Source organism: Dasypus novemcinctus, chromosome 20, assembly GCF_030445035.2.
Source record: "Dasypus novemcinctus isolate mDasNov1 chromosome 20, mDasNov1.1.hap2, whole genome shotgun sequence".
NCBI lineage: Eukaryota > Metazoa > Chordata > Mammalia > Cingulata > Dasypodidae > Dasypus > Dasypus novemcinctus.
The window spans coordinates 24,830,886-24,842,880 of NC_080692.1; the positions used below are offsets into that span (position 1 = coordinate 24,830,886).

Genomic DNA, 11,995 nt, shown 5'->3' on the forward strand with positions numbered 1-11,995 from the left:
TCTCTGCCCCTCCCATGCTAGCCTCTCTCTGGGTTCCGGGCCCATCAGCTCTCCTTGGCCTTGCTGGCTCCCCCCCCCCCCCACTCCCGCGTCCTCTCCCTCCTCCTCTCCTTCTCTCCTTCCTTTCCCCTCCCTCCCCCTCCCCCCTTCCTCTCCCGTTCTCCGCTCCAAGCGGTTCTTTTCGGCGGCCGGCCGGAGGCTCTGGCACCATGCTCCGGCTCCTCCGCTTGTTGCTACTGCTGCTGCTGCAGCCTCCCCCGGGATCCCCTGAGCCCCCAGGCCTGGCCTCGCTGTCCCCGGGGGCGCCGCCCCAGGCCCCGGACTTGCTCTACGCCGAAGGGCTGCGCGCCTACGCCGCGGGAGCTTGGGCGCCGGCCGTGGCGCTGCTGCGGGAAGCGCTGCGCAGCCAGGCGGCGCTGGGCCGCGCGCGGCGGGACTGCGGGGCGCACTGCGCCGTCGAGCCGGGGGCCGCGCTCCCCACCTCGCTCCCGGGATACCGGGGGCCGGACTCGGAGCCCCGCCAGGTGCAGGGGTCCTGGGAGCGGCTGCTCCTGCGCGCCACGCTCCGCCGCGCCGAGTGCCTGACCCAGTGCGCGGCGCGGAAGCTCGGCCCGGGGGGCGCGGCGCGGCTCCGCGTGCGGGGCGCGCTGCGGGCCGCCTTCCACCGCCGGGAGCCCTACAACTACTTGCAAAGGGCTTACTACCAGGTGCGGCGGCGGGCCGGGGCCGGGTCCGGGTCCTGGGTCGGACTCCTCCCCAAGTCGCTGTGCTACTGGGAGCTCACCACGAGAGGGCGGAATGCTAGCCGCGGGGGCTGCGGGGGGGCGGCAGGGGGCGTCCAGAGAGCCTCTACTTTTAAGCAGATCCTCCCCCAAATCCCGTCGGGGACCTTGGGAGGGTGGGAGCAAAGTTAGCGTGGTGAGGGGGGGGCGTCACGAGGCGGGGAGGGAGCAGATCGAAGATGGAGGAAGGGGGCCTGAAATTCTGGGTTCGTAGTTCTTAGTGAAACTTAAGTGGACGTGAGCGTCGGGGGAGGGGCAGGACCCGCCGAGGACCGGAAGCGTGCTGGCGGGGGGCCGGGTGTGAGCCTTGGCTTGGGGCGGGAAGCAGCTCCCGGAAGGTAAGAGGAGAGGGGCCAGCCCAAGGGATCTGAGCTACTTGGTCTAAAAGCTGCTGCCTACGTGGCTAGGGGCTGATTACTCACCTCAGCTCCGGGTCCTAGAGACCTGCGGGTTTGGCTGGGCGCTCAGGTTCCCCCCCCCTCCCCCTCCCCTTAGCCATCATTTCCACCTTTCTCCCAGACTGAGGCCCGAGGCCGCTCCGCTCAGTCCCACCCACTCGGAAGTCTTCAGACCCTCTTTCCTTCCGTAGCTGCCAGACTCCTGAGGGTGGCAGCGTGCTGGCGTCTGGAGGGGGTCAGGAGGTTGGGGTGGGGGCAATTCTGGCTCCCAAGCCTTACTTAGGGCTTCAGGGAATGTCCCAGGGTGGGGGTCTGGGGTGGGGCGGCAGGGAAGGGGAAGGAGGTCTGACACCCAGCCTCTTGCTGGCGCTTTCACTTCCTACTCAGCTGAAGAAGCTGGACCTGGCGGTGGCAGCAGCACACACCTTCTTCGTAGCGAACCCAACACACCTGCAGATGCGGGAGGACATGGCCAAGTACCGCCGGATGTCCCGGGTTCAGCCCCAGAGCTTCCGGGACCTGGAGACCCCCCCGCACTGGGTGAGCCTTCTGCAGACCCCTGTCCTGCCCTCAGCCTCGGCCTGGCTGGATACTCAGGCCTCACTGGACGGTGGTCTCAAGCAGCGTGGGCGTCAGGAGACCCCTGCCCTGGTCCTGAGTGACCCTGGATAGGGTATCCCTCTCTGGGACTTAGTTTCCTTCCTAGATGGTCATGAAAGCCCAGTGTTGCATCATTCTCATTCTGAGGTTCACCCCTGCCTTCCCCAAGGGGACGTGGGACATGCCCTAAAGAAGACCCATGCCCCACACCTTCTTTCTACCTCCCAGCCCTGTTTGGCCCTCCCGAGGGTCTCAGGGGACTGACCAGTCCCCTCCCCAACAGGCAGCCTATGACGCGGCGCTGGAGCTGCTGGGGCGCCAGGAGGCAGGGCTGGCCCTGCCCAGGCTGGAGGAGGCTCTGCAGGAGAGCCTGGCCCAGCTGGAGAGCTGCAGGGCCAGCTGCGAGGGGCCCGAGGAGCAGCAGCGGGAGGAGGAGGAGGAAGGGGCCGGCAGCCAGGGGGGCCTCTACGAGGCTATTGCAGGTAGGGGCCGGGGCATATGCAGGGGTTCACGGTGCCAGGGGAAGGAGCGGGCACGGGCTGAATGGCCCAAATGTGCCTTCTGCAGGGCACTGGATTCGGGTCCTGCAGTGCCGGCAACGCTGCGTGGGGGACACAGCCACACGTCCTGGTCGCAGCTCTCCTGTCCCCGACTTCCTTCCCCGCCAGCTGAGGTGGCTGCACGAGGCCCATGCACAGGGTCAGTTGGAGAAGGGAGGGCCCTGGGGGTGACAGGGGTTGGACAGGGGAGGAGTGAAGATCTGTCCCCGAGGGCATCCTGAGCCCAAGTCTCCACCCCTTCTCTCTGTCTCTGGACCTATAGTTTCACTGTCATGGCTCCATCGGGACCGGCCACTTCAGGAGGACTCTAATTTGCTTTTCTTCTCTCACGCCATTGTGAAAAGCTCAGGACATGTGTCCTTCTGCCCTTGCCCTTCTCACCTTCCTTTACTTTCTCCTCCCTTCCTCCTCTCTGAACACTGCCCAGCTCAGGTATGTCCAAGGGAGCTCTCCGCGGTAGATGAGTCAGGCTGCGGCTGGGAGGGGGCTCTTGGGATTGGCTGCCATTGGGAGACCACTTCTGCTCCGCCGCTGCCCACCTGTCTCTGCCCAAGGATCTTTGCGGTTTTCTGACCCCACCTCACCCTGTGTCTCCATCTCCAGCGGGGAATCTGTCCCAGGCGATGGAAAATGCCCTGAGTGTGCTGCTCTTCTACCCGGAGGACGAGGCTGCCAACGAGGCTCTGAGGGGATACCAGGCCCAGCTGGGGGGGCCCAGACCCGGCCTCGGGCCCAGGGAGGTAAGCCCCGCCCCCACCCTGCCCCGAGAGTCACCTGGGCCCCTCCCCCATTCTGGCGTCTTACCAGAGCACTCTAGTCCCCAGAGGCAAGGCCAAGTCCAGCATCCGGCTTCTTCTACCTCAACTCCCTGCACCCCACTTCAGATTTTATTTCTGCGTCCAACCCCCGCGGTTCTGCCCCACTGCCCCGCGCATGCGCACTCCTTCCCCGGGCTGAGCGCCCTGCTCTGAAGCTGCTCAAGGAGGAAAATGGGCAGAGCGGTCCCTAGAACCTGGAGCTGCCCCCACCCTTCCCTGGAAGCCTTAACTCCCCTGCCCCATGTAACCCCTCCTCCCCTCATCTGCCCCCTCCTGGCCGCCTGCCCCTGCGCAGGACATCCAGCGCTTTGTCCTTCGATCCCTGGGGGAGAAGAGGCAGCTCTACTACGCCATGGAGCACTTGGGGACCGCCTTCCAGGACCCGGTGAGGCGCTTCCCTCTTCTCTTGTGGTGTCTCCCCAACCCTGTGAGGCTTGGAAGGGAGCCTGTCGTCCCAGCTGTATCGGGCAGTGTGCCTGAAGCAGGCCTGAGTCAGGCCACAACAACCTCTGGACCTTGCCTAGCCGCAGCGCCCTCATCACACGTGTCTCACGGGGCTCTTGACACCACAGCATCTGCTAGCAAGCATAGCTAGCTCGGCTGCTGCTGCCTTTACTCTTTTTCTTGCTGTTTTGTGAGAGGAAGCTAAGGGCAGAGTTCATCCATAGCTAGTGCTCTAGCGCGTAGAGCAGGTTTTCTCCACTTTGGCACCATTTTGGGGCCAGGTAATTCTTTGTTGTTGTCCTATGCACCGTAGGATGTTTAGAAGCATCCCCGGCTTATACTCTGCTGATAGCACCCCTGGGTCATGACCGTCCCAAATGTTCACAGACATTGCCCAGTGTCCCCCCCAGGGGGCACCCTTGTCCTGGGTGAGAACCACCGGTTAAGAGCATGGACTGAAGCTAGTTCAAATCCCAGTGCCGTCACTGACTACCCGAGTCATCTTGGGCATGACTTTACCTCTTTGTGTCTCAGGGTTCTCAGTTGCAAAATGGGTACATTAATCCTATGTTTCAGAGCATACTGAAAGATTAAGTCAGCAGTTCCTCTTTCCCCGTAGAAAGCTCTTAGCTTTGCACCTGGTAAATCATAAGTGCTGTGTAAGCTGCTGCCCCTGGTAGGATTCTTATTGTTAGTATTATTATTATTACTAGAGAGTAGGGCCCAGGGCCCAGGTCTCCTGACAGTGAGTCCAGGGCTTTTCCCCTTGAAAGTAGAAGAACTGTAATGTGGTATTCAGAGTCTAATGGCAGGGAGTCAGGGGGGCTGGACCTGGTGGGTGAGAGTACTTTTCCTGCCCCATGCCAGGATCCCTGGACCCCGATGGCTCTCATCCCGGAGGCACTTAGAGAAAAGCTCAGGTAGGAGCTGCCAGGCCTCTCCTGGCCTTTGTGGGATGGCGAGGGAAGGGGTCCTGGGGCTGGGCAGCTGGGCCTGGACCGTCCTGTGCATCCACTGAGTTAGTCTCTCACCCCTGAGAGAGGATCAGGAGAAGAGGCCTTGGGACCATGAGCCTCCGCAGCCGCAGCCCTTGACCCACTGGAAGGGTGAGCTCCTGGGAGAGTGGGCCGCGGGAGCCCGAAGGGTCTGGGGACTGCCAGATACCGCTGGGCCTGCCTTGGCGGTCCCCTGTCACCTGCACCCTGACTTTCCCCTTCAGACACGCTTCTCCTGGAGGGAGTGACCCTGACCCAGGACGCGAGGCAGCTGAATGGCTCAGAGCGGGCGGTGATGGATGGGCTGCTCACCACGGCCGAGTGTGGGCTGCTGCTGCAGCTGGCCAAGGTAGGAGGCCTGGGCGCCGGCCGCGGCTGGCTAGCGAGGGGCCATCGGGCCGCCTGCTCCCTTGCCCGTGGCCTGCTCCTCCCTGGTTCTGCTCCGCCCTGATTCTCCAGTGGGGACTGCTGGCTGCGGCCTCTCAGCTGTGGGCAAGTTCCTTTTCCTATTAGTTTAGTTGGCAAGCGATAAGCAAAGGAATTTTGCTAGAAAATGATAGAAGGGACAAAAGATAAAACATCAAGGCATACAGATGGGTGAGTTTTCAGGAAAGGAGTCCTTGGTTAGCCGCACGTTTACCTTTTGGCTTGGCCAGTGGCTCAATAGACACGCATCCATCGTGTCCGTCCTAGGTGGGGTTGAGTGAGCCATAGTCATCAGGTCGACTCTACCACATTGTGAAGCTTAAGTCTTCAGTCCTCCTTCTAGGCTGGCGTTCGGTTTGCACACATTCATCGAGTACCTGCTGTGTACTAGAATCTTCCAGATTCTGGGGAGCAGTAGGTGAATGCAGACCCCTCCCTTTGGAAGCTCACTGCATAAAGAAGGAAACAGACATGGAGATATGTAATCAGAGCAGGTGATAAATTTGATAAAAAAAGGTACATACTCATCTCCAAATACAAGCAGCAAAATTAGAAATCATAGAAGGCTTAGCAGTGGATGTGGTGTCTGAGCTCAGCCTTTAGGATGAATTAACTAGGCAGAGAAGGAAAGGAAGGACAGCCTGAGAGGGAGTAGAGCATAGTATATTCTGGAAACTACTATAGAGCATCAGGATTAAAAGCCAGGGCCAGCTTCAACAATTATTATCTCTATAACCTTGGCCGGTTTACTCTAATGTTTCTGAGCCTTCTTTCCTCATCTGTAAAATGGAGCTAACAATAGTGTTAGTTTTGCTTTGTTCTGTTTTGTTTTTGCCATAGGATGGATGTGAGGATTAAATGAGCTAGTACATGGTAAAGCTCTTGGGAAACCCTACAGGAATTGCTCAGTGTTAGCTGTTGCTTTCATCATCAAGCTACAGTACAGGGGATGAGAGAGGCCAGAGGTGAAGGCAGGGGAGAGACGGTGAAGGGCCTTTTGTAGCGGAGCAAGGAGTTTGGAATTTTTTTTTTTAAGGTTTTTCTTTTTTTTAATTTCTCTCCCCTTCCTCACTGCCCCCCACCCCAGTTGTCTGCTCTCTGTGTCCATTCACTGTGTGTTCTTCTGTGTCCACTTGTATTCTTGTCAGTGGCACCAGGAATCTGTGTCTCTTTTTGTTGCGTCTCTTGCTGCATCAGCTCTCCATGTGTACAGTGCCACTCCTGGGCAGGATGCACTTTTTTCACGCTGGGCGGCTCTCCTTACGGGACGCACTCCTTGCACGTGGGGCTCCCCTACGCGAGGGACACCCCTGCGTGGCAGGGCACTCCTTTCACGCATCAGCACTGCGCATGGGCCAGCTCATCACATGGGTCAAGGAGGCCCTGGGTTTGAACCTTGGGCCTCCCAGGTGGTAGGCGGACACCCTCTCTGCTGGGCCAAATCTGCTTCCCAGGAGTTAGGATTTTATTCATAGATGGTGGACAGCTACTGAAGGATATTTTTAGAAACAAATCAATTTTATTAGTACATATTAATAAAACATACAATTCAGTGGTATTTGGTATAATCACATGTTTGTACATTCAGTAGTCATTATTAGAGCACTTTCATTTTCATTATTTCAGTAATAATAACAAATAAAACAGACAAACAAGTAAACAAAAAAATTCTTTCTTTCTCCCCTTTTTTTCATCTTTGAAGAAACTTTTTTCACCTCTCCATCTCTCTATGTTTCCCCTGCTGTACATAGCTGCTCTTTCTGGCTATTCTTGCACAATTATTTATTTATTTATTCAGCAGTTTTACTGAGATAAATTCACACACCATATGATCTATCCAAAGTGGCTTTTAATGTAATCACAATGTTGTGCATTCATCACCACAAACAATTTTAGAACCATTTCATTAAGGCAAAAAGAAAAAACCCACACCTCTTAGCATGCCTTCCCCAGCCCTACGTAAACACCAACCTAATTTCATCTTTTTAAATTGATTTATATTTACATTTCTTATAAATGGAATCATACAATGTGTTACGTGCTATATTTAGTGCAGAGTAGTGTGATCATACAGTATTTGTCCTTTCGTGTCTGGCCTGCTTCACTCAGTGTCCTCCAGGTTCATCCGTGTTGCTGTGGAGGATTTAAGGAGGGCCTTTCGTGTTCCCATATTGAGTCGACCCTACTAGGGGCAGTGTGTAGAATACAGTGGGAGAGGAAAGCCTAGAAGTAGGGGAGACTTCTGGAGTGATGCAAGAGTGTCAGGTCCTCATCTCAAGGGAACGGAGAGAAGGAGATGGAGGAAAAGTATCTAGGAGATTAGAGATAAGGAAATTAAGGGCTCCATCTATGTGGAAGATAACGAAAGGATAACTGGCAGGTATTGGACCTTCTTTCTGTTCCTTAATCACATTAAAGTCATTGTGGTCTCAGGGCTTTGCACTTGTCGTTCCCTCTGCCTGGAACATTTTTTCCTCAGCTGTTTAAGTGTCTTCTTCTCATCAGTTGGTTTCAATTTAGATATTATTCTTCAATTAGCTGTCCCCCAGCTCCTGCCTGGGCACTCTCAAGGTTGTACCTAACCCTGCTTTAATGTTCATTCACTTATTTATTTTTTAATCTCAAAACATAAGCTCCATGAGAGCAGGGATCTTTTCTTATTCATCGTTGTGTCCCCAGTGTGTACAACAGTGCCTGCCATAGGGGCTCAGTACAGCTTTGTGGAATGACTGCAAACAACAGTGATGAGGTTTTTTCTACAGGAGTAACTAAGGAGTGGTACTTTAACTGAGATTCAAAGAGCAGTCAGAAGAATGGGGGTGGGGGAGGGAAGGACCCCACTTTAAGATATCCCAGGACTGGGAGACTCTCAGGTGATGAGAAGTCTACAGGTGCTTGGATACACGGGACTCGGCATCAAGATGTGGTTGACCTCTTGATATAGATGTGGAGTGGACACAACTATCCCAGGGTCCACAGGATGGAGGGATAGAGTACGATTAGAGTGGACTTACTGATATTCTATTCATGAACTATTATGAATAGTAATGGAAGAAATTGTAGTATTCATGTGGAGAAAGTGGCCACGGTAGCTGCTGAGGGTAGGGAGAGGGAGAAGAGATATGATGTGGGGGTGTTTTCAGGACTTGGAGTTGTCCTGGGTGGTACTGCAGGGACAGATGCTGGACATTGTATGGCCCACTGGGTGGACTTGGGGAGAGTGTAAACTACAATGTAAACTATAATCCATGTGGTGCAGCAGGGCTCCAAAACGTATTCACCAAATGCAGTGAATGTGCCACGATGATGAAAGAGGTTGTTAATGTGGGAGGAGTGGGGTGAGGGGGGTGGGGGGTATTTGGGGACCTCATATTTTTTTAATGTAACATTTCAAAAAAAGAAAGAAGGAAACAAAAAATGTGGTTGAAGCCACAGGGTCCGTAGGTTCACCAAGGGAGGGTCAAGTGAGGGGAGGTCAGAGAGCGATACTCTTCTAGAGGCAGTGCCCCCTGCTCAAGTCAGCTTCCTACTAGAACCCAGCCTGTGGAACTTCCCGCTGGGTCCTGTTTTCAGAGAGGCTTCTCCATTCTTGGCTCATGTGTGAATCAGGAATAGATGGTCAAATTCTCCCTGCCCTGGTCCCCAGCTCTGCCACCCCCTCCCAGCTGTCCTTATGTTCTCAGAGGCCCCCTCTCTTCTGTGGGAAACGCTCCAGAGTCTGAGGACAGGCGCTTAGGACAAGGAAGCCACCACAGAACCATGGGTGCTTCTAGCATCTTCCAGGGAGTAGGAGGGCCAGCAGGAAGGCCTTCGGGTCCTGTGGGCCGTGAGGGGCCGAGAGCCCGAGGGCGAGTGAGAGTGACCTCACGGTAAACCCCCTCCCTCTTCAGGATGCAGCTGGGGCTGGGGCCCGGTCTGGCTATCGTGGTCGCCGTTCTCCTCACACCCCCCATGAGCACTTCGAGGGGCTCACAGTGCTCAAGGCTGCGCAGGTAAGAGGAGGCACCCGGGCCCTGGTGTGACGCCCAGGCCTGGAGAAGAGGGTGTGCAGGGGGGCTGGTCAGGAGGGCCTGGGCTCCTCCTCTGGAGGGGCTCTTCTGAGGCTGAGAGTTCCAGGGGCCTCCACCCAGGGTTGGAGAAGGGGTGTTCTTAGGCCTGCAGGCCTCCTGTCATGGAGCTGATGGCAGCAGCAGTTTGGGCTGATGGAGAACCTTGGCTGCTGAGAAGCCCCAAACCCCAGGGTGGAGAGCAGGGGGAGTGGGGCAGGCGCTAGGGCCGGGACTGCCTGCATTGCTTCTTTCTTTTCCTCCCCTTATTTCGCCACCTCCAGCTGGCCCGGGCTGGCACGGTGGGCAGCCAGGGCGCTAAGCTGCTTCTGGAGGTGAGCGAGCGTGTGCGGACCTTGACACAGGCCTACTTCTCCCCGGAACGGCCCCTGCATCTTTCCTTCTCCCACCTGGTGTGCCGCAGCGCCATCGAAGGTAACTGCCCAGGACCCCGGCCGCTCCTCCGTCCAGCCTGCATACCCTCAGCACCCCTAGCCTGGGTGGGCTTCAGTCTTCAAAGACCCCGACTCCCCTGCCTGGGTGGGGGCCTGGCTTCTCTCTCCAGCTGTGATCCTGGGAGCAACAGGATGGAGGTCAGAGCCCCTGGGCTGGTGGGTGGGCATGGGGACACAGACGCATTCTCCGGGCCCTTCGTGTCCTAGGAGAGCAGGAGCAGCGCATGGACCTGAGTCACCCGGTGCACGCAGACAACTGCATCCTGGACCCCGACACGGGAGAGTGCTGGCGGGAGCCCCCAGCGTACACCTATCGAGACTACAGGTGGGTGGCCCCCCAGGGTGCAGGCAAGCAGGTGGAGGAGGGGCACCCACAGCAGGCTGGGGGCTCACCGCCTCTTGTCTTTCCCCAGTGGACTCCTCTACCTCAATGATGACTTCCAGGGCGGGGACCTGTTCTTCACGGAGCCCAACGCCCTCACCGTCACGGTGCGTGGGGGTGACACTTAGCCCAGCTATGGGGTCAGGATTCAAAACCAAAGGTTCCCAGTTGCAAATGCAGGAAAATGGCTGGGGCTGCCTTAACTCTTTCCCTTCCAAGCCTCCCCAGCCCTCCCTGCCCCAGCTGGGGCTTTCCCAGCAGAGGCTGATGAAGGCCCTCCCCCGAAGGTCTCTAAGTCGCCCCTGCAGACCCTGCCTTCAGTGCTGGCCTTGGCTCCTAAAGGAGGACAGGGTGATGCACAACCTGTAGGGGTCCTGCCAGGATCTCCCATGTCTCTATTCCTGGGATCTGTGGACCTTGGAAACAGTCCTTCCTCCTTACAGCATTGAGCGTTGTGGCTAACAGCAGAGGCTATACCAAGATCAGAGTTCAGATTTTGCTTGCTCACCTTTTTCGAGGTTCTGTTTCCTAAATGGGGGTGATAATAATAGTACCTATTTTAAAAGGTTGTTGTAAGAAGCAAATTAGATAATGCACCTAAAAGAATGAGTAGTGCCTGGCAAGAATAAACAATTAATAAATCTTAGGTGGTATTACCACTTCTCACCCGATTCCAGGACAATGGAAATTTCCAGGTAGAAACTGGGGGCTAGAATTGGGTAAAAGGAGAGGGACAGTGATTTCTAATTAGTGCTTTGTTTTCTCCAATTACCTCCTCTCCTACTTACCTACCAGCTACCTATAATCCAGGCCCTCCTTGGGGTCGAAAAATGCCTCCAAGATCCTTATCCCCCTCTCCCAGGTTCGGGTACTGCACCCATGGCCACAGATGGCATCACACCCTGGATTTAAAGGGTTGGGCTGGAAAAGTCAGGGTGCTTGGGGGAAAGCACCAACAGGAGACTCCCCCCCCCATGGAGGTGCCTTCTCCCTTGGGCTCCCCTAGCCTCATGCTGGTATTTTTGCTCCCCAAATTGAGGTCGATTTCCCACGAGCCCCAAGCTGGTCCCTGATTGAAGGAATGAGCAAGAGAGTGGACCTCTCTGTGCCCCACCGCCCTCCCTGCTTCCGGGATTGGGGACCAGGCTGTCTGGGGGGGCCTGCCCCTGAAACGGAACCTGCCCACACCCGCAGGCTCGGGTTCGCCCCCGCTGCGGACGCCTGGTGGCCTTCAGCTCCGGCGGGGAGAATCCCCACGGCGTGTGGGCCGTGACGCGGGGCCGGCGCTGCGCCCTGGCACTGTGGCACACGTGGGCGCCTGAGCACAGGGAGCAGGTGAGGGGGTGCGGGGTGGGGGAGGGATGTGGGCTCTCCGTGTGCGAAGAGGGCACGGGCAGCCATCGAGAAGGCTCATGAGGGCGGGGCAGGAGCTGAGGTGGCCCTGGAAAGTTCCTAGGGGATGGGGACCCTTCAGGCGCCAAGCCAGACTCTCCTCCCCACCCCACCCCCAGGAGTGGACAGAAGCCAAAGAGCTGCTGCAGGAGCCAGAGGAGGCCGAGGAAGAGGAGGAGGAAATGCCCAGCAGAGCGCCCTCCCCAGAGCCCCCCGGCCGCGGGCTTCAGCGGGTCCAAGACAAGGCCCGGGCCCGGGAGGAGCTGTGAGGGCTGCAGCAGCCCTCAAGGGGGCGGCCACCTGCCCTGGGAAGAGCCTCCTCGCTGCTGGGGCGGTGAGCAGCCCCCATGTGGCATCTGGAGCAGAGCAGCAAGCCCTCTGTCCCTGCACCCCACCCTCTTGGGGATCCACAAGGACCATCCCAGGCCTGGCCTCAGAGGGCTGCACAGACCAGCCTAGAGCTCCAGCCCCGGGACAGACAGAGGACACCACGCCTCCCTGAAAAAAAAAATGTAGGGGGGGTGGTGTGTGTGAGCTGAGCACTTTAAATGAGGAGGATGAGGGGAAAAATGGGAGGGGAGATAAAATCTGCTTCCCTCTTCCAGCCCGTGCAATAAAGAACATGAAGATCCCTCAGCCCTGTCCCCGCTGGTCTATCAGGGTTTCCGTGGGAACTGGAGCTGGGGGTGGTCATGGC

General features: G+C 57.1%; 1 protein-coding gene and 1 long non-coding RNA gene across 4 annotated transcripts in view; one reads left to right on the top strand and one right to left on the bottom strand.

The window, feature by feature from the left end:
• The window catches only part of LOC111766697 (uncharacterized), a 40,096-nt gene extending 39,180 nt beyond the window's left edge, over nucleotides 1-916 (bottom strand). For all 3 annotated transcript variants that reach the window (XR_009182072.2, XR_009182071.2, XR_011646655.1), the window contains exon 1: nucleotides 705-916. This is a non-coding gene — a long non-coding RNA (uncharacterized lncRNA). The remainder of the gene's footprint in view (nucleotides 1-704) is intronic.
• P3H3 (prolyl 3-hydroxylase 3) lies at nucleotides 127-11,934 on the top strand. The gene is made up of 15 exons (XM_058282693.2): nucleotides 127-707; nucleotides 1,568-1,720; nucleotides 2,064-2,262; nucleotides 2,348-2,479; nucleotides 2,944-3,080; nucleotides 3,454-3,543; nucleotides 4,470-4,522; nucleotides 4,641-4,708; nucleotides 4,822-4,946; nucleotides 8,914-9,015; nucleotides 9,354-9,504; nucleotides 9,732-9,849; nucleotides 9,938-10,013; nucleotides 11,101-11,241; nucleotides 11,418-11,934. Exons 1-15 carry the CDS (start codon nucleotides 210-212, stop codon nucleotides 11,565-11,567), a joined length of 2,193 nt encoding a protein of 730 aa, XP_058138676.1. The 5' UTR covers nucleotides 127-209; the 3' UTR covers nucleotides 11,568-11,934.
• Nucleotides 11,935-11,995: the final 61 nt, after the last annotated feature.